Source organism: Narcine bancroftii, chromosome 14 (assembly GCF_036971445.1).
Source record: "Narcine bancroftii isolate sNarBan1 chromosome 14, sNarBan1.hap1, whole genome shotgun sequence".
In the NCBI taxonomy this organism is placed as follows: Eukaryota; Metazoa; Chordata; class Chondrichthyes; order Torpediniformes; family Narcinidae; genus Narcine; species Narcine bancroftii.
This window is the reverse complement of record NC_091482.1, coordinates 15,091,363-15,118,361: the sequence shown is the minus strand read 5'-3', so window position 1 is coordinate 15,118,361 and position 26,999 is coordinate 15,091,363. Positions and strand designations below refer to the sequence as shown.

General features: G+C 41.5%; 1 protein-coding gene across 7 annotated transcripts in view; it reads right to left on the bottom strand.

Moving 5' to 3' along the window:
- sez6b (seizure related 6 homolog b) overlaps positions 1-26,999 on the bottom strand; it is an 813,765-nt gene that overhangs the window by 88,713 nt on the left and 698,053 nt on the right. For all 7 annotated transcript variants that reach the window (XM_069911066.1, XM_069911061.1, XM_069911062.1 and 4 more), the window contains 2 exons: positions 20,824-21,018; positions 14,072-14,210 (listed from right to left, as the gene is read on the bottom strand). In XM_069911066.1, the coding sequence (XP_069767167.1) occupies positions 14,072-14,210; positions 20,824-21,018 (334 nt within the window). The remainder of the gene's footprint in view (positions 1-14,071; positions 14,211-20,823; positions 21,019-26,999) is intronic.

The window sequence follows — 26,999 nt, the reverse complement described above, 5'->3', positions numbered from 1 at the left end:
TTCCATGGATGCTGCTTGACTCTGAGTATTTCTAACATTTTTTTTATTTTTACTTGCCTCTATAAAGATAGGGACTATATCTATAGCTATTTCACAGGATTGAAGAAGTAGTCTAGTTCTGTCATAAGACATCTATTGAGAAACAAGCTTCAAATTTCAGATTCAGATTTATTGGCAGAGGACATACATGACATCACATATAACCCTGAGATTCCTTTATCCTGCAGAATTACCACTCATTGGTAGTGCAAACAAATTGTACACAGCATATCAACAAATAAAAGAACCATAAACAGATAATGAATGTAAACAAAATGACTATGCAATAGAGAGAGAGCAAAGAAAAATCAATGAAGTGGACAAGTAAGAGTTTATCATTTAGGCGTCTGATGGTAGAGGGGGAGCAGCTGTTCCTGAACCTGGTGGTGTAAGTCTTGTGACACCTAGACCTCTTTCTTGATGGCAGCTGTGATAACAGAGTGTGTGCTGGGTGGTGTGGGTCTTTGATGATTGCTGCTGTCTACAGCATTCCCTGTAGATGTACTCAGTAGTGGGGAGGGTTTTGCCTGTGATGTCCTGGGCTATGTCCACTACTTTTGGAGGGCATTACAATTAAGGGTATTGGTATTCCCATACCAGACTGTGATGCAGCTGGTCAGCACACTTTCCACCACACATCTGAAGAAATTTGCCAGGGTTTCGGATGTCATACCAAATCTCTGCAAACTCCTGACAAAGTAGAGGCATTAATATGCTTTCTTCAAGATGCCATTGGTACGTTGGGTCCAGGAAAGATCCTCTGAGATATTGACTCCAAAGAACCTAAGTATGCTCACCCTCTCCACCTCTGATCTCCAAATGATCACTGGATTGTATACCCCTGGCTTTCCTTTCCTGAAGTCAACAATCAGCTCCTTAGTTTTGGTGACATTGAGTGCAAGGTTGTTAATGGTGCACCATTCAGCCAAGTTTTCAATCTCCATCCTGTATGCTCATCCCCTACCTTTATACAACCCACTACTGTGGTAAAGTCAGTAAATTTGTTGATGGTGTTATTGTTATACCGAGCCACACAGTCATAGGTGTAAAGTGAGTAGAGCAGGGGGCTAAGACCACAGTCCTGTGGTGCTCCTGTACTGATGGAGATTGTGGAGGAGAAGTTCTTATCAATCTTCACTGGTGGTCTGGATGTGAGGAAATCCATGATCCAATTACACAGTGGGATGTTAACTCCCAGGAGTTTGTTGATCAGTTTTGAGGGGATGATGGTGTTAAATGCCAAAATGTAATCGATAAAGAGCATTCCAAAAGTCACTGTAAATGTGTGGAAAAGAAAAAGTGTATATCATGGCTATTGTGATTTATGGTGTGAAAAATAAAAAAATTTAAAAAAAAGATAAAGAGCATTCCGATGTATGCACTTTTGCTGTCCAGATGTTCCAGTGCTTTGTGAAGGGCCAGTGACATGGCATCAACTGTACACTTGTCATCATGATGGGAGAACTGGAACAGGTCAATGTCACTGCTCAGACAGGAGCTGATATGTTTCATCACCAGCCTTTCAAAACACTTCATCACTGGTCAAACTCACTTCCAACTATCTACCTTATTAAATTCTCTGCCATTTGCCAGCTTCATTGCTCTCACAAAACTCACCTCAACTTCAAAGAACAACACTTTACCTCTCATCTGAGTATTTCACAGTTCCCTCATCTTGGAATGTATCATTAACTTCCCTGCACTTGGACACCAGATGATGGGAATGCTTTTACTTCCACGGTTCTTTCATTGGTCCCATTACCACTCCTTTTGTTGTTTACATCATCTCTTCTGACATCAAAATCATTGCCGTCCTTTCACCTGAATACATGGAAGTCCTTTAGCCCCAACTCCACACCTGATTACAAACTTCTAAATGTTTAAGAACTACCAAACTTGATGAAGGCTATCTTTGATCTGAAACATTGACTCTATTTTCCTTTCCACTGATGCTGTCTGGCCTGTATTTTTTGGTTTTATTTGGAAGGCTATACACTTTAAAGCCACGTTTCTCAATGCAGATGCTTCAAGTCAAGTTTATTGTCATCTGATTATACAAGTTCTTTTCTTTGGCTTGGCTTCGCGGACGAAGATTTATGGAGGGGGTAAAAAAGTCCACGTCAGCTGCAGGCTCGTTTGTGGCTGACCAGTCCGATGCGGGACAGGCAGACACGATTGCAGCGGTTGCAAGGGAAAATTGGTTGGTTGGGGTTGGGTGTTGGGTTTTCCTCCTTTGCCTTTTGTCAGTGAGGTGGGCTCTGCGGTCTTCTTCAAAGGAGGCTGCTGCCTGCCAAACTGTGAGGCGCCAAGATGCACGGTTTGAGGCGTTATCAGCCCACTGGCGGTGGTCAATGTGGCAGGCACCAAGAGATTTCTTTAGGCAGTCCTTGTACCTTTTCTTTGGTGCACCTCTGTCACGGTGGCCAGTGGAGAGCTCGCCATATAATACGATCTTGGGAAGGCGATGGTCCTCCATTCTGGAGACGTGACCCATCCAGCGCAGCTGGATCTTCAGCAGCGTGGACTCGATGCTGTCGACCTCTGCCATCTCGAGTACCTCGACGTTAGGGGTGTGAGCGCTCCAATGGATGTTGAGGATGGAGCGGAGACAACGCTGGTGGAAGCGTTCTAGGAGCCGTAGGTGGTGCCGGTAGAGGACCCATGATTCGGAGCCGAACAGGAGTGTGGGTATGACAACGGCTCTGTATACGCTTATCTTTGTGAGGTTTTTCAGTTGGTTGTTTTTCCAGACTCTTTTGTGTAGTCTTCCAAAGGCGCTATTTGCCTTGGCGAGTCTGTTGTCTATCTCATTGTCGATCCTTGCATCTGATGAAATGGTGCAGCTGAGATAGGTAAACTGGTTGACCGTTTTGAGTTTTGTGTGCCCGATGGAGATGTGGGGGGGCTGGTAGTCATGGTGGGGAGCTGGCTGATGGAGGACCTCAGTTTTCTTCAGGCTGACTTCCAGGCCAAACATTTTGGCAGTTTCCGCAAAGCAGGACGTCAAGCGCTGAAGAGCTGGCTCTGAATGGGCAACTAAAGCGGCATCATCTGCAAAGAGTAGTTCACGGACAAGTTTCTCTTGTGTCTTGGTGTGAGCTTGCAGGCGCCTCAGATTGAAGAGACTGCCATCCGTGCGGTACCGGATGTAAACAGCGTCTTCATTGTTGGGGTCTTTCATGGCTTGGTTCAGCATCATGCTGAAGAAGATTGAAAAGAGGGTTGGTGCGAGAACACAGCCTTGCTTCACGCCATTGTTAATGGAGAAGGGTTCAGAGAGCTCATTGCTGTATCTGACCCGACCTTGTTGGTTTTCGTGCAGTTGGATAATCATGTTGAGGAACTTTGGGGGACATCCGAGGCGCTCTAGTATTTGCCAAAGCCCTTTCCTGCTCACGGTGTCGAAGGCTTTGGTGAGGTCAACAAAGGTGATGTAGAGTCCTTTGTTTTGTTATCTGCACTTTTCTTGGAGCTGTCTGAGGGACAGCTCCTCAACCGATGGTCAGAACACTTCCAATCTCTTTTCAGTACCAACCGCTCAGTCCAAGATTCCGCCCTGCTCCAGCTCCCTCAACAGCCCCTAAGGCTAGAGCTGGATGAGGTTCCCACCCTGGATGAGACATATAAGGCAATCGAACAACTGAAAAGTGGCAAAGCAGCAGGTATGGATGGAATCCCCCCAGAAGTCTGGAAGGCTGGCGGCAAAACTCTGCATGCCAAACTGCATGAGTTTTTCAAGCTTTGTTGGGACCAAGGTAAACTGCCTCAGGATCTTCGTGATGCCACCATCATCACCCTGTACAAAAACAAAGGCGAGAAATCAGACTGCTCAAACTACAGGGGAATCACGTTGCTCTCCATTGCAGGCAAAATCTTCGCTAGGATTCTACTAAATAGAATAATACCTAGTGTCGCTGAGAATATTCTCCCAGAATCACAGTGCGGCTTTCGCGCAAACAGAGGAACCACTGACATGGATTATACAAGTACAACCCGATGAAACAGCATTCTCTAGACCTCATTGCAAAACATGCTGACAGAACCAGACATAACTCACATACAGACAAACAATACATATGCAGGACAAATATTTCATCAAGACAAATAAATAGAATAATAGAGTCTCAGAGGGTCAGTGCGAGCAGTTCCTTTGGTCGTTCAGTATTCTCACTACCCGTGGGAAGAAGCTGTTCCTCAGCCTGGTAGTGCTGGCTCTGATCCTCCTGCATCTCTTTCCCGATGGGAGCAGCTGAAAGATGCTGTGTGCAGGGTGGAAGGGGTCCTCAGTGATTTTGCGCACTCTCTTCAGACAATGATCCCAGAAGATCATGTTGATGAGGGTGAGGGGGGGGGGGGGAGGGAGAGGAGAGTCCAGTGATCCTCTCTGCCACTTTTATGGTCCTGTGGATTGACCTCTGATCCAATTTCTCTGCAGCAATTGTAGTGCAGTGACTGTAGTCTCTGCAGTGCTTCTGCGCCTACAGACTCTTTTGAGCATGTTCTCTTTATTTAGTGATGTGGTACTTCTTTATTCCTGTCGATTTCTAGGAAAAAAACTTAGGCTTGTTTCAATTTACCTTTGGTTGTTTGCCTTTGTAAAACAGAGGTTCTGTTGCACAAGGACGATAGACCGAAGGACACGACATCTCTGCAGAGTCCTATGTGATTTCATTCACGCAGCAGCCTTTTGCAATGCATTAACTGGCTTGACTAGCTGGTAACTTACAATACAGGGAAATTTTGTGAGCAGATATCAAAAATCATTGGGATTCTGCAAGTAGGCATCCATCAAAACTGAGCCAACTTGTGGATATGTCATGCGGTTAACGTATGACTGGAATTAATCCGATTTAAATAACACATGGTGCCAATTACTAGTTCACTTCTTATAATTGCTGAGATGTTTCCTTCCAACAACAAAGGTATATTAATTAAGTTTTGATGCCCATCCGGAACACTATTTATTATATGTGTGTTTCATCGCTCTGTAAAAATGTAAATGAGTAGCTTCTAATTAAAAAGCAAAACAAATTAATTGTATGCAAGATCTATTACAGTTAAAACATTCCAGTCACTCATCTAGAGCTGACACATGACATGATAATAACACAAAAAATCACGTTGGCAACATTGCATAACTAGTTATACTCAATCGGATGTTTTTTTTTCCCCAATACATTAATCAATCTGTTGTCAATTGCACCTATGACCGCCAAGTCTCCACCTTAGATTATACAATGCTGGTCACCATTTTTCTGAAGCACATTAAAGCGTGTGATGCTTTTCTCACATCTTGTGATTCCACATACTCCATTTCAAGTTGACAGCTGGAGAAATTTGTTTCAGTTACAAGAGCAGTGTGCATGTAAAAAAATAATGTCTGCACATCTGAATCCATTGGACTAGACTACACTTGATCTGGTCCACTACTTCTGCCTGCCACACTCCTGGGCCTGTTTTAGCACATAGAACATTACAGCATAGTACAGGCCCTTTGGCTCACAATGTTGGTCTGATTAAATATACCTCCTACAAAAAATACTAAATCCTCCCTACCTGATAACACTTTATTTTTCATTCATCTATGTGCCAGTTTAAGAGTTTCTTAAATGCACAGATTGTTCCAGCATCCACCACAAACCCTGGAAAGGCATTGCAGGCACCCACAACTCTCTGTCTAAAAAACCTACCTCTGATAACTCCTCTAAACTTCCCTCCCTTCACTTTGTACAGAATTCCTCTGGTGTTTGCTATTCCTGCCCTAGGAAAAAGGTGATGACTGTCCATCTTATCTCTGCCTCTCATAATCTTGTATATCTTTATTAAGACACCTCTCATTCTTCCTCACTCCAAAAGCCCTAATTCTGCTAACCTTGCCTCATAAGACATATCTTGCAAATCTCCTCTGCACCCTCTCCATAGCTTCCACGTCCTTCCTGCAATGAGATGACCAGAACTGTACAGGTCTCACCAGAGATTTATAGAGCTGCAACATTACCCCATGACTCCTGAACTCAATCCCCTGACTAATGAAGCCCAGCATACCATAGGACTTCTTAACTATCCTATGAATCTGCATGGCAACCTTGAAAGATCGATGGATTTGGACCCCAAGGTTGATAGATTATAGATTTGTTTTATTTGCTTATTTTCTTTTTATAAATTTCAACAGCAAAATAGGGGTTGAAAAGAATATTTTTATGGGAAAGTACTAGAGTCTGTTAAGTAAATTGTTTTCTTTTAGTAGTGCGGCTACATGATGTTTGAATCAAGGACGTGCTGTTCTTGAAACCCATGCTCGATGTTTTGCTGAGGTCTGCAAAGTACATATGAATACAGGTCATGTGGATAGTCATGAACAATCTGTAAAAATGGGAAGCTAAACCATATAAAGAGGGTTGTGCCCATCTGCATATGCGCTTTCATGCAGAAAGATCCTGTTGTAGGTCTTCTCGTGTAACAGAGCACCCACTTTGCAAAGCTAATAAAGTTGTGTTGTACTTGCATTATTTGTATTTGATCAGAGTTAACAAGGTCCCTCTGTTCTTCCACATTGTTACCACTCCTTCCAAAATGCGACACCTCATACTTATTCAATTGAACTCCATCTGCCACTTTTCTGCCCAAATCTGCATCCTGTCTATAACCTACTGTAACCTACAACAACCTTCAACATTATCCACAACAGTTCCAACCTTCATAGCATCAGCAAACTTACTCACACATCCCTCTCCTTCTTTGTCCAGGTCATCTATAAAAATCACAAAGAGCAAGGGTCCAAGAACAGATCCCTGATCTAAAACCTTCAAGACCTTTGGTTCTTAAGTGGTTACAATTCATGGTCAATATTTGGTTAAAAATAAGCTCCTGTTTAAAGCTCACACAATACGATCTTGAAATGTACCCTAATTTGTTGGGACTTCAATTATTTGCAATCCAATTACTGGCAAACTCTTATCTCTTTGCTGCACAGGGATCAGCAAGGATATCCTGCTGTCTACAATAAATCAGACTCACCGCGCAGTAAAGATTAATGAAAGCAAAATACTGCAAACACTGGAAATATAAATAGGAAAAATTGGAAATGCATGGTAGGTCCATCAGCTTCAGTGATGAAAACAATCAGTACTTTGTTATTGTAACTTTCCCTATGATGCTCATCAGATTAATAGAATTAAAAAAGAATATCTTAAAAAACAAATAGTGAGTAAAAGTGTTGGCTGAATGATTGGTGAATGATGCATCAAATCATTTCAGTGAAGTAAACAGAAGATCTTAAAAAATTAATGATATTAGAGAAACTGATGGCCACACATGGTAACGCCAAGAAATCAGGAAAAGTAGGAAAAATGGAAATTAGCAAAGGCGGCAAATTTATACAGAGGAAGTTGACAATGGGTGGTTAAACCATCTGAGGGAAAATGAGGCAGAACATAAGAAATAGGAGCAGGCCATCAGGCCCTTCAAGCCTACTCTGCCTTTCAATGAGATCACGGCTGATCTGATGATAAGCTCAACTCCATCTACCTGCCTTTTTGCCATTTCCCTTAATTCCTCTGCTATGTGAACATCTATCCAACCTTGTCTTAAATATATTTACTGAGGTAGCCTCCTCTGCTTCAACGGGTAGTGAATTTCACAGATCCACCACCTTCTGGTAAACGCAGTTCGTCCTCATCTCCGCCCAAATCTACTACCCTGCGTCTTTGAGTTCTGGTTTCCCCAGCCAATGTAAATAATTCGTTTACCTCTATCTTATCTATGCCTTTCAGAATTTTATATGTTTCAAACCAATGTGAATCTCACAGTGAATGAAACAACTTTGAAATGTAGTGACTGTTTCAGCCAATTTATTCCCACCCAACAATGTGATGGATTATCTCCCCATCTCTCAAAAGTGCTTGTTCCTCATTTGTATTCCCTTACAATATTCAGTCCATTGAGTGTATGCCAGCTCTCAGAGTCAATTACATCAGTTCTATTTTCCCACTAATCTCCAGGCAACCTCTCTCTCTCATAATCCATCAATTCTCTTCATTACCCTGCCATTTATTGACACCATAGGCACTTTATAGTTTATGAAGTCACATGTCTTTGAAATATGGGATGAAATCCGGGCATCCAGGGGAAACCCAATGGGTCAGAAGAGAATGTGGAATTTCCACATGGACAGCGTCTGAGATCAGAAGAGAACCTGGTCACTGAAACTGTACTGCAGCAGTAACTGTGATAAGGGATCTCTTCATGCCCAAAACATCAGCACATCTACCTCACTGGCAGCTCCTGTTGCAAAACTAGGATGTTGCTGAAGAGCTGATGGCTGGAAATATGCGTGAAAGGAAATGAGATATTGGGGAGGAAATTGTCTCTGAACACTAGTTGTTCTCCAGTTCTGAAATTCAGTTCCTTTGAAGTCTATGGAACCAGATTGCAGAAGTGGATTAGCACTGCTACATTATTGCACACTCACATCAGATTGCACGCACTCAGTGGTTGCACGCACTGAGTGCCGGGAGTCACCAAAGATAGACATGTCAGAACATGGATGTGAGAGGGTGTCAAAGCTTAAAGCCAAAAGAAAACTCAAGGCTGCATTTTCCACAGACTGTCGGCATTTGGTTGAATGGTCCCCAGCTGTAAAGACAGTTTTGTGCATTTTCTGTAACTTCCTTTGATCTTCACTAACTTTAACTTTTCAAAGCTTCTCGGGTTCTAACTTACTTTTACCTTTAACCTGTTACTAAATTGAGCTTTCATTCCTCTAGTGCTTCACCTGAGCATCTTTAATCTGATTCTCCCTCTGTACTCCGTTTCTGATTGTTGTTCACCTGAGCCATCACTCGCTTGTCCTGACTATGGATTCCAAATAGCTTAAATTTAATTTTTTTTAAAAATGTGTTAAATTTGAAAATTTCAATTAAAAAACATTAGACATATAGCACAGTAACAGGCCCTTCTGGCCCACGGGCCCATGTCGCCCAATTCCACCCCTCCCCGCCACCCGCTGTAAGTTTTGAAGGGTGAGAGGAAACCGGAGCGTTCAGAAGAAACCCATGCAGACACAGGGAGAACGTACAAACTCCTTGCAGGATTTCGTGTTGAAACAGTGATTCAATTCAAGTTGTTTTATTGCACATTTAATTCTCATTCTGAACTTGAACATCGACTGGCATCAAATATAGAAACTCACTATTGCTGCTCATGGAATACCATGAGCTTACTGTGCAAATTACATCCAATTATATAACCAGGATCAGGCCATGAAATGATCACCTGATAAACTCGAGTTGTGTCTCTTTAATAAGCCCATGCTCACAAACTTTTCTGTCCGGTTGGGAAGAGTATTTGAGACTTTCACTCCCTTTTGTGTTATGGAACCCATCATGATATCCAATTCAAATGTACTTTTCACTGGTTTAATGACCTTCCTCTGATTCTTCCTTCATTTATTCTGAAGCAATATTCAGTTATTACCTTTTATGAGCCATTGGCTGTGACATATAGTTCGAGTTCCACTTTAGTTGTCATCTTTCTATGCTCCATTGACTGAACTTCATTAACCTTTTCCTCCCACAGTTCCCTTGGGATTGTTTCATTGAAACTTCTTTTCTGGCATTTTAATGTTGGAGCTCAATGTCTAAAGGCCCCTCTAAACAATATGATTTTACTGGGGCACTATTACTCCAAGCAGAGTAACTGCTTCCTATTCAGGTATAGAATCTCAAGTTTTGCTTTGCTTTTTAATTATCATTGTCCACATATATTGTTCATAAGATTACTTTGTGAAGGAAACCACATTAGCCTTCAAGTTAAGTTGCAGATCTGGGGTAATTCTCCAAGGATTTTTGCAGAAGAAAATGCCTGCAGGCATGTGGTAGTTGGTGCAAAGCCCTGTGCTACGAGCGCTTTGTAAGTATATGACCTGCAATATCTCATAAAGTGTGCCACACTTTGTGTTCAATGTTACTTTCCATTTGTCTGTCAATCTGCAGAAGTGATTTAATTTTTACATTTAATTTATATATTTTTAAATTTAGACTTACAGCATGGTAACAGGTCATTTCGCCCTAAGAGTCTATGCTACGCAATTTACACCCAATTAATCTACACCTCCAATACGTTTTGAATGATGGGAGGAAACTGGATCCCCCAGGGAAAACCCATGCAGATACAGGGAGAACATACAAACTCCTTAAAGACAGCACGGGATTTGAACCCCGGTCCTGATCGCTGGTGCTGTAACAGCATTGTGCTTACCGTTGCACCAACTGTGCCACCCATCTTTTGTCCTCTTTTCAGTGTCGTCTACAGATTATATTTTTGGAAGCCAGGGCTTCCTGTGTTAAGCCCACGGGCTTCCTCTCAATATTTTCTGATTTAAAACAAAGTACTTATGTGTTTTGAAAACTTTACCAGACCCCTGAATAGTCTTTGCATTCCCACAGGTTTAAGCTCTTTTGGCAATTATGAAACATGCAAAGATAAAGCTCTTCATTTGTCAACAGCAACCTTTGGAGCAGTGTGCTTCCGGAATGAATGATTATTATCCTTGCCCCTCATTCTTTCCTCAACTACGTTGTTTCAACGTTATGCACTTTAATCAAACAGAATATAGTAAAACGCCTGTTTGCCGGAATTCAAGCAACCAGCAATCTCAAATTAGCAAAAAAAGAAAACAAACAAATAAATAAAATCAAAATAAATAAGAATAAATAAAATTTTAAAGTTGAAAATTGTAAAAGTAAACATTCTCTGAAATGACACTTAAACCTTTGGTGAAGATGGGAGCAAATATTCAGCCAACGGAGTGCCTTGGTTGTGCATTGCTTGTAGCAGCTATTTAAATGTTTTCAAAGAATGAGACTGAAAATAAAGTAATCTGGGTTAAGGTTTATCTATTTATGCAAATGAAGCTTGTTCAGTGCAAGTACAGTATTGCATTCTTACCTTTTAAACTGTTTATTCTTAATGCAGGTGTATTAGTTAAACATTGTAAGAGTGCAACCAGATTACTATCTATTAAAATTATTAAAAATTTAAGCTTGGTTAATTGTCTATGCAATTTCATGTGATAACTGAAGAGAGAACAATTTAAAAATATGTTGCTAATATCTTGTTTCAGATTAGTGCCAGAGGATCCTTTATGTCTAGCGGATTGGGCAGACACGTCGAATGGGAAAAACACGTCAAGGACTGGCATTACTTGGAGATAATGAAAGTTGGAGTTGAGCCACTCGGGAACCTAAGCATTTTGTTGCAGTTATACCTCCACCAGAGATTTATGCTTGAGTTGACCTTTCTCACAAAATATATAACTAATCTTTTTAATTAGCTTCAAAAATCTCCAAAAGCTGGTTTTACCGTAAGGATTTTTTTCAAAATTATTTGCATTAGTGCTGAGAGAACCTCAATTGAAAATTAAGTCCCAGGTGCTTTATAAACGAAGAGGGTTTTAATATACTTAGAACATTGGACAGGAGAGTGTAGAGAAGCCCCCTGGTCTTTGAAATTAACCCATCAATAATAGTACAATAATACACGACATACAGAATGCCTGAGATGCTTAACAAGTCATTCCAGATATGACAGGTTAGGAGGTGAGTGGGAATATAAAAATGCTTTCTGATATTGTGCAGGACTGGCCTGAAATTTAGGACAGGATTCAAGGAAGGGATTCAAGGAAGGGAAAGGTTTTTTTTGTGAGAGTGCTCCAAAGCTCAGGAGTGCTTATGCAATGCGACCCAGAGTTAGGGGAACTGCGAGAAAAGCAAATAAACGCAAGAGCTGTAAACTCGAGACGGATACTCAGCAGTTCAGGCTTCATCTATTGAGAGGGAAACAAATTTACGGCACATGACCTTTCGACAGAATGCGAACCATTAACCTGTCTCTCTCTCTGCAGTTGCTGCCTTTTGTATGTTTTTATAAATGTTAAAGCTGGTTGGAAGGGATTATTTAGATCTGGTGTAGTGAGGTTGTAAAATAAATATAAAAATACTTGATATCAACATGGTATCACATCAAACAACCCTGTAACTCTGGTCCCAGGCACAATTAGAACCATAGCTCCCTCTGCATTGTTATATTTTATTAATAAATGGCTAAGTTGTATTTCTATCTTTTTTTATATAAAAGGTACATCTTAATGGATTAACCTCAAATGGTACAACATGAAAAGATGTTTCCAGTTTAACATTTGAAAATGACAGCTTATTGCTGCCTTAGGTTTATTCAACAAAGATTTACTTTAAAGCTGACCTGATTCCTCAATACTCCTTGAGGTTTCCTAGCAACCTACCTTACCTCTGACTTCCATTTGTTTGAATCCAGCATCTTTATTCACAGCAGTTCCCCTTGTCTCTTTATTCCTGGGCTTGTTCTTTAACATTTCACTATCCTTTAATGGCTGTTGATTTTAAACCTTTGCCTTTCTTTCAGACCTTTCTATTTTTCTCAGGGCTTTTGATGCCTACGAACTTTCCCTCTGGCTTTTTGGTGCTCACAGTTGGAAAAGCGTAATTTTATTGGGTGGCATGGTTAGTGGAGCAGTTAGCGCGATGCCGTTACAGCGCCAGTGACCGGGGTTTGAATCCAGCGCTGTCTGTAAGGAGTTTGTACGTTCTCCCCACATCCGTGTGGGTTTTCTCCAGGTGCTTCGGGTTCCTTTCACCATTTAAAACGTGCAGGGTTGTAGGTCAATTGGGCGTAATTTGGTGGCACGGCCTCAAGGGCCACTACCATCAAGAAGGAGGTATAGGAGATTTAAAATCAGGACTGCCAGGCTGGGAAATAGTGGGATTGATGAACAGTACCTGTAATTGAGTCAATCATCCCAAAATATTTAAATACATTTATTTTAAATGATATCTTTATGTATAACTGTATGTGATTATCATGTACTTTGTCTTGTGTACCATGCGTGGTTCGGAAAAACATCGATTCATCGGGTTGTATATGTACAGTCAGATAATAATAAACTTGAACTATGTGTAAGTTGGTGAGAAGGGGGTTTGGAAATGTGGGTCTCAGAGGAAGTGGGAATGCAGACCTCTGCATGTCCAATGAATTGTGGTTTAAGAATGAAAGAAGTAGGAAGACCAGACTGACATTGCTGGAGAAGTTTAGGGTTTGATGTTGGCTGCAGCAACTAGTTCTGAAAGAAAACAGCCCTGGTGAGAAATCCAAAGTGGAGGAAGAAACTGAAAGGTGTTCTGTACACCCCAAGAACTAAGCCAGAAGCAGTCTGTCCCTTATCTTTCTTTTCCTTTTAAATTTTAAATTTAGCCATACAGAATGATAAAGGGCCCTTTCGGCCTTCGAGCCACCCAATTGTACCAAGGGTGAGAGGAAACTGGAGCACCCGGAGGAAACCCTAATAGCCATGGGCATGGGCAGATCAGACAAACTCCTTATAGACAGCGCTGAATTCGAACCCCGGTCGCTGGTGCTGTAACAGTGTTGCGCTAATCGCTACACTAACTGCCATAGACACTCCTAAAACAATATTTAGTTGACTAAATCTTCAGTCATCTAACCTGATGTGGAAATGTGGTAAACCACTGTAATGCACACCTATTGGCTGGTTGTACCTGTGGGCCCTCCCCACAGGCTCCTGTATAAAGGTGACTTTTCCACAGCCCTCTGCAACTCAGTGCAGGACAGTCAAACAGTAGGGATATGCTATATTCTGAAGTGAATTAAAGCAGAATGGTTTCTCCATAATAGTCTCCTAAGTGATTGATAGAGTGATGGTGCATCAGGAACTTTATATGAAAATTGCTCTTGGACAATTTTTACTACATTATAGCCACAATACAAATGCAAATTGTTACCCCACAGACAGAAAATGGCAGAAAAATTGAAACTGAAGGCATTACATGGGTTAAAATGCATAACTATATTCCAAACATTCCCAAATCTTCATACTATTTTTGCAGTTAATAAACTGCACCCCTTCAGAGTTTCTTTTATGCAGATTCCCCATCTGATGAGCCTGTTCCCAAATTATTCAGAATCCGATATTCTCACTTACACTTGAAGGTCCAACATGATCCGCTTGTCTTCCTCCACGTGAATCCCCCAAATGCAGTCCTGACCCTTGTCGTAGGCTTCTGGCCAATTGGGAGATAGCACAAGACCAGAAGAGTCTGTAATCTCCCCACTGCAGACAGCTGTGAGAAAACAAGCATTATCAGTACCTCACAGCAGGTTCAGGCAGGACACTGAGACAATACAGACACTCTCAAAAGCTTAGCATCATTAGGCAGCTCCTTAACCATTTTTGCCTCTGAAGTTACTTCTACCTTTCTACATGGAACTTCTACATTGTAAATCTTAAATGCATAGAATTTTGTAATTTCTTATGCATTTTTAAAATATATTTCCCTGTGGTTTTATTCATCTTCAAAGGCTTTTTCTCATTTGTAACTCAATGGTGTTGATGGCCTAACATCTTTAGTAACCTTAACACCTTCCACAGAAAGTCAACAAAGGATCATTGATAATTTGACACCAGAGAAGGGTACGAAAAGTGTGCTAGAAAATCAGTGCAGGGATCAGATTAACTCATTAACCTTAAGTTTAAAGTTAGTGAGTTTAGCCAATTATCATCTTTAATCGGGGCTATTAACACAGATCATGGGTGTGTTGTATTTCATGGCCACTGCAGGCTGCACAATTGTTGGGAAATAAAATATGAAAGCTTAAAGGGGTGGTAGTGAAAATTATTATAACCTTTCATCAAGGATGTAACATGCCATTTGAAGGGGGGGTGGGCTCCACTGTCGTCATCTTGCCAGACCACCTCGCTCCTAGCCCTGTCCGTCCCTTGCGCGTGTGTGCACCCCCCAACCCCACCTAACTCCTGACTCAGCATCAGAGGGGCAGTGCTGCTGGAGTTCACCAGAGTGCCGCTTCGGCATCTGATCGGGCTGCTTCAGGGCCACCCCGGCAGCTCGCGGAGATGGCTCAATGCGGGAGCAATGACCGTCTTTGTTACTCATAATCCCCCACGCAGCTGGAACCACTCTGCCAGTGTCAGCGGCAGGGAAATGCAGAGCTGTTCCAGCTGTGTGATGGATAATGGGTAACAAAGACAGCCATTGCTCCCACATTGAGCAAGCCACCAGCGCCTCCACAAGTAAGTTTTGTTTTAACAATGTGTAAGTTTTAACAGGGGAGGGGCACAATTTCAGTGTAAGTGCTTCTCCCCCCCCCCCCTCCTCCCTTCCCCACTGCACATGCACCATCCAGCACTATTTATACCATGCATGTGCCAGCAGGCACAGTTTAGGGCCCCTTTAAAATTTATACTACAGTCTCTGCAATACCTTAACCTGGAACTGAACTCAGTCTCTGTATGGTCAATTCCACTATAGCCAGTAGAACTAACTGTATGGGAGTTATGGTGAGGTGGGGAATAAAAAAAAATCAGGGCCGAGGGTTTGAAAAGCAAGAGCCACGTACATCTCACACATTAATGCTTCTGAACAAAAACTGCTTTTATCCCATCATCTTTTACAAAAATACCACAAACTGAATTTAAATCAGCAGTAGGCAGAGAAGATTTTTGCAGTCAAAGCCTGTAGCTAGGTACAGTGAAACCCCAAAATAATGCTATTGTTGGGGTCCATAGAATCTCATTGCGAGAAAAGCAGGGTTGCGATAAATCGGGGTTTCACTATACAGTTCAGGAGGACTATGTTCAATCTCAATGAGTTGCTGATGGAGGCACATGGGGGCATCATGCACTGAATAGAGTTAAACCATTCCTCTTCCTGAGAGGTGGTGAGGCAGGAATGACTCTGCTGCCTTTGAACGATTCGGATTAATTAACTGAAGAGTAGGAGAATCCTCGGAGCCATATTCACTTTGCTGGATCTGAGTGTAATTGGTGTGGCCAACATTCATTATCCATCCATAAATGCCCATGAGAAAGTGGTGATGAGCCAACGTCTTAAACCACTACAGTGCTGTTGGGTAGGGAATTCCAGAATGATGGAACACAGACGTTGTCAGCTGGGGAAATCTGGAGCCAGTAGAACTAAATGTGTGGGAGACGTGGGTGGAAATAGAAAGAAAAGGGTAAGAGGTTGGAAGGCCAAGACAATTTACATTTCACACGTGTTAAGACTAATGGCAAGAAATAAAGTAGGACTCCAAAAGAGAAAAGAAAATTATGCCTTGTTTTTCATTGCAGTGCAGCACAACTGAGACGACACGTAATGCAGTGAATTGTGATGACCACCATTTCAAGGTCATTTCATGGCTCTCTGGAAAAGTCAACCAGATGTTTCTTGGCATTGACTGAGGTAGCGCCATAGAGTCTCACAGTGGGGAAACATGCCCACAGGCTCGGCTTGTCCCTCCCAAACAATGTGCCCTACTGCTTTCGTCCCACTTGCCCATACCCTTCCAATCCCTTCCACGTAGCTTACAAAGTGTTTCTTTCAGGAAGCTAACATACCTGCCCCTCCCACTTTTTCTGACAGCTCATTCCATTTGCCCTCTTGTTCTCCCTATTCGTTTTACTCCATTGGTGAGCCGTCCAACTACATGTGATGGATAACTTTTCATTCAGGTCCATTTGAGGGGTGCTGGGGTAAAATGTTCCTTGCTTTGGCAGCTATTACTGGTTCGCTTTAACTCCATAACTCTGCAATTGAGCCCTGCTTCTACTTAAATGAATGTAAGAGTTAACCTGTCAGACTGCTCGAAGAAGGACCCTTCTTAGTGAACCAGTTTTAATGAGACAACTAAATGGAAAGCTTCCCAAGCTTCCAATAGCCCCTGTGCAAACTGGACACAAGGGTCAGATGTCTTGCTTTCCACAATAACCCTTCATGCAGAAAACTCCCGAGTTCATGGCAACAATGAGATACATTTCATCATTTCCTCTTATTTTTGTTAGCAATGAAAGTGACTGTAGGACCAATTTGGCTTTGAATTTACACCACAAAGGGATTAAAATTAACAGCTGAGTAACTTGTTAAAAGGAATTTAATGTATTGTTAAGTGTTTATATGCTAATGCACATAATTTCAGTTGACCCTCATCCATTGCCGTTTAATAACATAACCCTCATTTACAGTTTCCTTTCCCCAGCCAAGGCTTCTTGTACTGTGTCACTCTGTTGTGGTGCTGCAGAGTGATGGTACATCTGCTCATTCTTGCTATTGAGCAAATAAATGTCACTGTATGCTGAAATACCATTGCTAAGTAATGTTCATAACTCAACAGAAATATGTTATTTGTCCAACAGTTAAACCACTCTCCAATTAAATGATTATTTGCTTAGGGCAGTATCTGTGTAGAAGTGATTTACTGGATCCACTGCACAACTAGAAGATCCATCTTTTTACCAGTAGCCAACAGCCAAAATATCAATGAAAATGGAAAAAAAAATCTGCAAATTGTTAGGAATTTGAAATAAAGCAGAAAATGCCGGAACACACAGCATCTGTTGTGAGGGGGGGGGGGGGGGGAGAAACAAAAATTAACACCAGTGTGGTGCGCTATCGAACAGAAGAGAAACACACAAAACATAAAGTCTGTCCTACAGGCTTTATTCAACTTAAACTTCCACAGAGCTGGCTGTGAGAATGCTGTTATGAGCTCTGAGACTGTCTTCGAAGGGCTGGATCTGGCTTATATCTCAGAGGGTGATTGGCAGCCGAGCAGGTGGGGCTTGGTCCATTCAGGTCAGCTGATTGACACAGGTACAGAGGTTGCCCCTGATACCCAAAGTAGTTTTGTGATAGATAGTATAATAAAAGTTAAAAAAAAAACCCTGGAAATATTCAGCTGGTCAGACTGGATCGACCTGAAACATTAACATGGATGTGCTCAATGTCTCCTGCAATAGCAGTTAGCGCAACACTATAACAGTGCCAGATTTGAACCATTCTCGCTGGAGTTTGTATGTTCTTGTGACTGAAGGGGTTACCTCTGGTGCCCTGGTTACCTCCCACCCTTCAAAACAGACCGGGGGTTGTAGGTTAATTGAGTGTACTTGGGTGGCACAGGCTCGTGGGCTGGAAGGGCCTGTTACGGTTTAAACCTAAATTTAAAAATAAATTGTGATGTAACATCCCCACAGACCCCTGAGAATCCTGGGCTCATGAACACCCATACAGTGGTGAAGGAGCAGTTGGGATTGAGAATCTCAAATCCATGCACTGAGAGCACACAGAAGCTCAGCTTGAAGCTCGCAAATGATCTACTGCCTCAGCTGCCTCCTTCTCCATCTGTGAAGAGTTTGAAGTTCTCACATCGAACTCATCGGTCTCAAGAGAACCCACAGCACTGGAGGGGAAGCAAACCATTCACAATCCCAAAGGTAGTCTCTGAGTGAATGATGATGACAAGATCGAAGAGCAGGAGGTACAGCCTGGTTACTTAGAGCCTGTAGAGAAACAGTTAAGGATTTGGGCCCATATTTACCCATTATTAACACTAGCTACACCACTGCAGAGCTGAGGAGATAACAGTCATGTTAAAAAAAAATCCCCAGTGAGTCTCTACATCCATCGCTACAAGTTATGATTGCAAATAAAACCTCTAAAAACCCTCTCACAGTCTGCGCAAATTTTTATCAGTCTTTCTTAGCTTTATGGGAAATGATCTGTGGATCACTGCATTCACAAGAAAACCACTCACAATGATTTTATCAGCTTTTCTAATCAACCAGACAAGATTTAAAAACAAAATTAAACTGGCAACTGTGAAAGTGCTGAGTATCAGCAGGCTCCTCAACCAAAGGCAGTGTCTGTGAAGCTCCATCCCACTGTTAGGCTCTGACAAGGAAGGCCCTGAGGTAGCAATCAGTCTTGTTTAAGCTGAAACATAATGGACTGGAACCTTGGCATATGTGAGATCTGAGGAAATAGTGGGCCCAGGGTCCAATTGAAATAAAATTTAAGGTCTTGTTGCTGCAGGCTTGTTTGGTTCGGTTTTACCAAGGTAGTGGACAACAGATTTCTGGCTTGTAACTCTCATCCAGTTGAGCTGAAGAAATGATGAGTGCTGAACAATATTTCCTGCCAGAATTTGCATGTACTAGTATAACATGATACTAGTTTCCTAGCTTCCTCTTGAACTTATTCCTGCCCTTGGTATGTGCAAAACTGTTTGTCCGACACTGAAAGAAAGATCACCTTTCATATCACCTTTCACAATTATCATCACTGAAGCACCTTCTGAAATGTAGTCATGCATGGATAAACTGTCGGACACACAACATCCAATTCTACAGCAAGTTGCCTGAATCTGAAAAGTAATTCTGCCTGTGGAATTTAGGAGAATGAGAAAGAAACATTTTGAATTTTGAAAGGCATGGATGCAGGAGATGCAGAAAGGTTGCTTCCCATGGTGGGAGAGTTTAGGACAAGAGGGCACAACTTCAGGATTGAAGGGCATCTACTTAAAATAGAGGTGTGTAGGAATTTCTTCAGCCAGAGTGTGGCAATTCTGTGTGTCCAGGCACAATTCCAATAACATCTACAAGTTTGCCAATGACACCACAGTTGTCAGCAGAATCACAAACGGCAATGGGGAAGCGTACAGGAGGGAGATCGATCAGCTCGTTCAATGGTGTAATGACAACAACCTTGAGCTCAAACCAAGGAGATGATTGTGGACTTCAGGAGAAAATCAGGGGAGTATGACCCAGTCCTCATTGAGGGCTCAGTAGTGGAGAAGGTCAAGACCTTCAAAATTCTGGGTGTGAACATCTCTAAGAATCTCTCCTGGAGCCTCCACATTGATGCAATCACAAAGAAAGCTTACTAACAGCTATACATTGTGAGGTGTCTGAAGAGAATCAGTATGTCACTGAAAACTCTTGGAAATTTCCACAGGTGTACCATGGAGAACATTCTGGCTGGCTGCATCACTCCCTGGTATGGAGGCGCCAACTCTCAGGACAAGAATCAACTCCAGAGGATTCTTAACTTGGCCTGCGACATCACAGGCACCAGAAGTCACTCCATTGAGGACATCCACATGAGACGATGTCTTAAAAAATCAGCCTCTATCCTCAAAGACCCCCAACACCCAGACAATGCCCTCTTCATTCTGCTACCATTGGGAAAAAGGTACAGGAGCCTGAAGATGAGCACTCAGCGGCACAAGGACAGCTTCTTCCCCGCTGCCATCAGATTCCTGAATAATCAATGAACCAAATACATCACCTTACTTCTCGTGTACTACTATTTAAATTTTTTAATAGTAATGTCATAATATTGTTATAATATGAATGCTTGCTCTATGAGGCTGCCGCAAAACATCGAATTTCATGACTTGTTCATGACAATAAATTCCGATTATGAATTTGTTGCCACTGGTGGTTGTTTAGGCCAAGTCATTGGGTGCATTTAAGACAGAGATTGACAGATTCTTGATTAGCCAGGGCATCAAAAGTTATGGGGAGAAGGCTATGCAGTGGGACTGAGTGGGGAAAATGGATCAGGTCATGATTAAATGGTGGGGCAGACTCGATGGACTGAATAGCCTATTTCTGCTCCTACGTCTTATGGGTTTAATAATAACTGGATAATTTGTATCAGTTACATTGATGGAGGGAGAAATATTGGGCAGATTAATGGGACTATCCTCACTAAGTAGCAATGTGGGATCCTTTGCTCCAGATAAAAACAGATCTGGTTCATTGCTTCACCTCTGACAATAGCAGTGCCTCAATTCTGATATTCTGACCTAGATCATTTGAGAGTTAGGTCGCTGGACTCAATGGCACTGGATAAACTTGGTTAAACACGTGTACCATACCTCTGCAAGCTGGTTCAGTCTCATTCCATTGTGGGTCCCGTATATCCACACATTCAATGATCACCGACCCCTGTTCCAGGGTATATCCAGGATTACATGAAAACTCGGCTACAGTTCCCACTTGGTATGATGTATCGCTCGTTGTGAAGTTTCCATACTTAATGAAGGGCTCATAACAATGGCCCTGTTCAAAAGCTGAAACAGAGAGAAAGTCAAAAGATAATTTTTGAAGGATTACATGCAACCATGCAGCAATTGCAATGGCACTAAACAAAACAAGAGATATGTAGAGGCTGGGGTTTAGTGTAGCACACAAAAATGCTGGAGAAATTCAGCAGGTATCGAAGCAAGGGTCTGCCGAGTGTAGAAAGATGTAGATTGATCAAATTTAATTAATCCCCAAATGTGCCCTGTTGCTTTGTGAAAGAATGCTGTGGGTTGTAAATACAAATGCCTGGCAACCCCAGCTTAGCTTGTAAATTTGCACGAGGCTCGGGGAAAAGGGAACATATCTCTGATTGGTTCACAAAGTGATGCAATTTGTAGATAAATATTATGTAGCTTAATGCTGATACAGTAATCTTGTCACTTGGGAGAAGATTGCCTTGTGATTGGTTAAGTCAATTTGTGGTGGTGTGTAAAAACCCATGCAGTTTTTTTTAATGTTCAGGGAGCTCCTCGATCCCCTATGGGGGTGACGGACCTCCCATTGGCCTGTAATATTAAATAAAGGGAATTAGCAAAAGTCTGAATCCTTCATTCCTCAGAGAGTAAATTGCTGATTGAGATCTCACCCAAGAACCTGGATCATGGATCAACATTGATCCTCCACACAGGCCACGCATCATCCACAGAAAGCACGAGGCAGCAAAGAAGTGTTGAGGCCCAAAGCATCAACTTTGTACTTTTAATGGATGCTGCGAGACCTTCGGAAATATGTCACGTGAAGTAAATGTGGCATGAATAGCAAGTGCATACTGATATACATACTCGGCAGATCACATAGAATCTGTGACACTTTGTTAAAAGTGAAAAAGTTAGAAAACAGCAAGTTATCACACTAAGTTACAGCACTTTTTAAAAATCTTCTCTGATACAATATTACAATTAGCTTCCAAACAATATTAAACCTAGGCAACGTGAGCCTTCCCCTTTAAAATCTGTCGGAGATCACTTCTGGATTAGAATCATGGCTCCATTGTAATTGTGAAGATGGAATTGTTTTCCAGCAGTGGACAAATACACTTTACTCTTCTGTGAAAGATCTCTGCAGCTGTTTGCACCATCGCCCTTCCGCCTCCCTAACAAGACTGTGAAATACCCGTCCAACCTCACCCTTAAGAATGGCACCATTCTTTAATCCAGCATGATCAAGCTGCCAATAATTCAGGAAGCATCATATTCTGTAGTGTACTTATCCAGGAATTCCTCAAAGCAGATACAGTAAAACCCTGGCATCTGGCACCTATGGGGATTGGTATATGCCGAATAAAGACGTTTTTTCCAGTTGCTTGAAATTCATTCTTACAATGCCTAATACACCTGCATTTAACCATTTATTTAAATTTTTATTTATTCTTATTTATTTCCATGTATTTATTTTCCTTTTTTTTTTGCTGGTTGCTTAAATTCCAGATAATAGGAATTTTACTGTAGTAACCATCCCCTCCTCTTGATGAATTGAAAAGGTAATTGACGCGTTTATCTCTCCTTTTAAAAGAATAATCACAGATATCCATGCTTCGAACACAGTATCCCATGTACATAATGGGAAAAAAAAGGCATACATTTTCTCGGTAATCCCAAGTATTAAATTTACCCTGGCCACTCAGTGAATCAAGTTTTGGTTGGAAATGCAATCAGTGGTACCTTTGTGGGAAAACACAGAAGACAAATTTTACCCTATGAGATAAACAAGAGCAAGTTGCAAAGTACACTTTTGGGTGTTTGATACACGCATGCTGAGTCCCAAAGAAATGGCTGGTGCATTCTCGGGGAAGTTCACATCTTTTTGAGTTGTTACTGACCTCATGCTTCACATCGGATACAACTCTAACATTGTACTGAAAGAAAACAGGATTTCTGGTCGTTAACATGTTGGTCAATCAAAGAATTGCTGGAGGAACTCAGCAGGCCAGACAGCATCCATGGGTAGAAATGAGTATTCTAATACTCTCTAACCTGCAGAGTTCCTCCAGCAATTCTTTGTTGCTCAAAGTTGCAGGTTTTATATTTCTTTATTTACACATTGGTGTTCATTGGAGTTTTCAAGATACAATTTAAAATACTTTCTACATTTCCTGCAATGCAGAATGCACTCTCAACTACTTATTTGATTGATAGACACTTTGGAACCAACAGAGATCATGAAAGTTACTCCATTAATGAGAAAGAAGTTACTATTTTATTCTAGGCACAACTGCTCAATGTCATCTGGGTGTCATTAAATTTTATGCAGCAGATTTGGGGCTACTGAAATTCTTGACTTAGAATTCTTAGCAAACTATTGTCTGTGGATGCGTTTTAGTGATCAGAACTTTATAGATAATGAAGTTATAATTCAGATAGGTTGCAATGTAAACTATACTACAGCAAGATTCATTGAAGAAATTAATTATCTAGCAGGGAATTGAAGGTGTGCCGAGATCATAAACTTCCATGTGCCCAGAGATTTCAGAGACCAAACTTGCATCACTGCCATTCTAAAAGGTTGCAAGGACATAGAATCTTCTCTTTCTGTGTTTTAATGCTGGAGAACATCTCTATTTCATGTGATTAATTTACGATTCTCTGAGCCAGTTGGCTCCGTTTGTGAATCTCAAAGAGCAGGCTCCAGCGTTAATTGCCGGAGGCACTACCAGAGATATTGAACTCTTTGATCAAGATTCTTTCAAACTATTGGTAGCTCTTGGGCTGTACGGTGCTATTTTCACTGATTTTCGAGGGTTTTGTTGCAGGAGGTGGTGAAAATTATTCTTTGTTTCTGTGGTGAATCTATTTCTAACTCCATTGTGGGAAAGGGTGGATGCACAAATTCTCATGGGTAGCTGTCCCCCAAGGCAAAAAATATTATGAACTAAACTGAAGAATCCAGAGGTAATTCCTCAAACCATCAACAACAAAAAACACCTTTACTCATGTTCCGGCCTGAAGTATGTTTGAAGTATGTTTTTCAAATAATTTCTCTGACTTTCTAGAAGCCCCTCTTATTTTGGGATTTCCTAGCTTAGAGATCCCCATTTCATTCACAAACAGAGAAAGCTGATTCCCTTCCTAATAACAATCTGGAAGAGTTGCACAACATTTGCTCTTATTTCTTCTTGTGTTCCTGTAAATAGAATCAAATTTTATTTTTATGAACATGTCACAAAATTTTCCTGCAGCATTAAAAGTGCAAATATTACTATAGCCATTCGTTCAGTTGCCTCGCTGTGGGCAATCAAGTCTCCCCATCCGTCACGATCTCTGACCCTCCCAATTGTAGTTGTTGCATCTCTTGTTCTCCTTCGGTGAAGGCTCCATTTGAGACCATAGTCAATGTTGAGTTCATGATTATACAAGAGAAAAAAATACTGAAGTAGTTTCTCGTTGCCTTCTTCAGTTGCAGTGTCCAATACTGGATGGGTCACCCTGGTCATTGATCAGCAGATTCATCTGCCCAGTGGTTTTAATTTTACATCCATAAATTCCAATTTGTAGAATCTGCTTGTAAAAACCATCCACCATCTGCAATCCATGGCTTCACATGACCCTGATTGGGAGGCTAAACACCTTGCCCAAGGGTGACCTACAGGCAATTGGACAGAAGCAGCCCCTTACACCTCCTTTTGCTGAGCAATTGCGCAGCACCGTCACTGACATTGCTATAAATTCCATTTAAAAATAAATAAATCTAATAAATAAATAGTGCAAAACAAGAGAAAGTTTGGTAGAGTCTGTGATTCATTGTCAACCTTCCACAGGAGCTCTATTGAGAGCAGCCAGGCAATCTGGATCACAGTGTGGTACAGTTACTGAAGAGAAATGGATTGGAGGTTAATCCAAAGGATCACTGGAGTCTCCCTCCCCCACCCTGTTGATGTGGATCTACCAGGATCACTGTCTGAAGAGGGTGCGCAAAATTATTGAGGACCCCTTCCATCCGCACACAGCATCTTTCAGCTGCTCCCCTCAGGAAAGAGATACAGGAGGATCAGAGCCAACACCACTAAACCTCTTCCCATGGGCAATGAGAATGCTGAACAACCAAAGGAACTGCTCACACTGACCATCCGAGACTTTCATATTCATGAAACATTATTTACTTAGGCATATGAATACTTGTGCGTATTGTTTGTCTCTATGTGTGTTATGTCTGGTTGTGTGTCTGTGTCTTTTTGTACCAAGGATTGGAGAATGCTGTTTTATCAGGTTGTACTTGTGCAATCAGATAACAAGAACCTTGACTTGACTTAATGGTTACTGGTTTGAAAGTGTACAGAGCCCTAGCTTAATTTGCATCCTGTTGTGAGTGAGGAAACTGGTTTGGAAGGTCTCAAAGGATTCTGGGCACATTTTTGATGGGGAAGGATTTTATTTGCAGAAGGCAAGTGTGGGAAATGGTAACAGATACAGCACAAACACACACACACATACACACACACACACACACACACACACACACACACACACACACACACACACACACACACACACACACACACACACAAAATGAACTGGTACATACAATGAACAAGGAAAAATCACTACGATGTCCCACCCCTTGACTCAGTGTAGGCACGGCTCCATGCTAGAAGGGACACTAATTAAAAGCTCCCAACCCTTTTAACGGTACACGTCTTACAAACAGTTTCTCCAGTGCCCTCCACATTTCTAGACCTGAAGTGAAACAGAGTGGTCCCAAGCTGGCAAAGAGGGAGAACAAATTACACATGGCACCTTTATAGTGCTGGAGGGTCCAGCCCAGGTCATTAGCAGAGATTATGGCTCAGTGCCAGGAGGGTTAATCCAATTCCAACAGCCAATGGCCCAAGGCAGGCTGGTGAGTCCAGTCCAGGTAATTTACATGGGTACAATGGCAAGGTGTGCATTGGGGAAACCAAACCTTGATTGGCAGCTGGTGTGTCCTCCAACTTGGTAGGGGCCAGTGTTGTCGCATGACAACCACAACCCTTCCCAATACACATCCTAAGAGCAGTATTGTTTTCACTGCTGAAAATGTCAAGGCAAAAACTCCACTAACTATGCCTGAGAGTTTTCCCTTGAGTGAAGTCAATTACAGATGCAAAAATAAATAAACTGAAGAAGGCAGTACTGAAATCATCCAGGACTATAAGATTAAATTTGTGTGTGAAAGAATTTCATGCCAAGCTGTTTCTGGTATCTGAGTCAACCGTGCTCAGTATGGTTTCAAATCAAATGAGTGAGAGGTGAAAGAAAATGGGGAATAAAAGGAACAGGATGAAGGTGAGAACCCTGAGGATGGCTGAAAATGACAGATTTCTGGTTTATGTCATGGTTCAGATTTTAGACCACTAATCAGATACAGTAAAATCCTTTTTTTTTGAATATTTTATTTAAAATCAACATATATATAGCAATTAATAAATCATGAAGACACAGTAAAAATCTTCGTTATCTGGAATTCAAGCAACTGGCAGCCTCACTCAATTGGTAAGAAAAAAAATCACTGAAAATAAATTGGTGAAAAATATGCAAGTTTAACATTGGCGCGCCTCACTGTTAGTTCACTAATCATGCAACATGTGATATCAAGCAACCAGAAAATTTACATATCTGGCATCATTTTAAATAAAATATTTTTAAAAACTTATCTGGCATCTACTAAACCCCATCGGTGTTGGATATCCGGGTTTTTAATGTTTATTCATATAATGAGTTTTTATTTTCCTTCGTGTCGCTTGAACCCACGTCATCTTGTATGAAATAAAATGACAGTCTGACCAATTTAATTCCAGAAAAGGTTGCACGAAGTTCAGACTCTTGGGAAAGTCAATGGATTTTTTTTAATGGATGATTTTGTTACTGACCCAAAGTTCAGCTTCTGAACTTCATGTCAGCAACTGGAAATGATTTTAAAACATTCCAATTACTTTTCTGCAGTGGGTGAATAAGCGCATTTCTGCTAAAATGACCCAACCAAATTGAACTGGTAA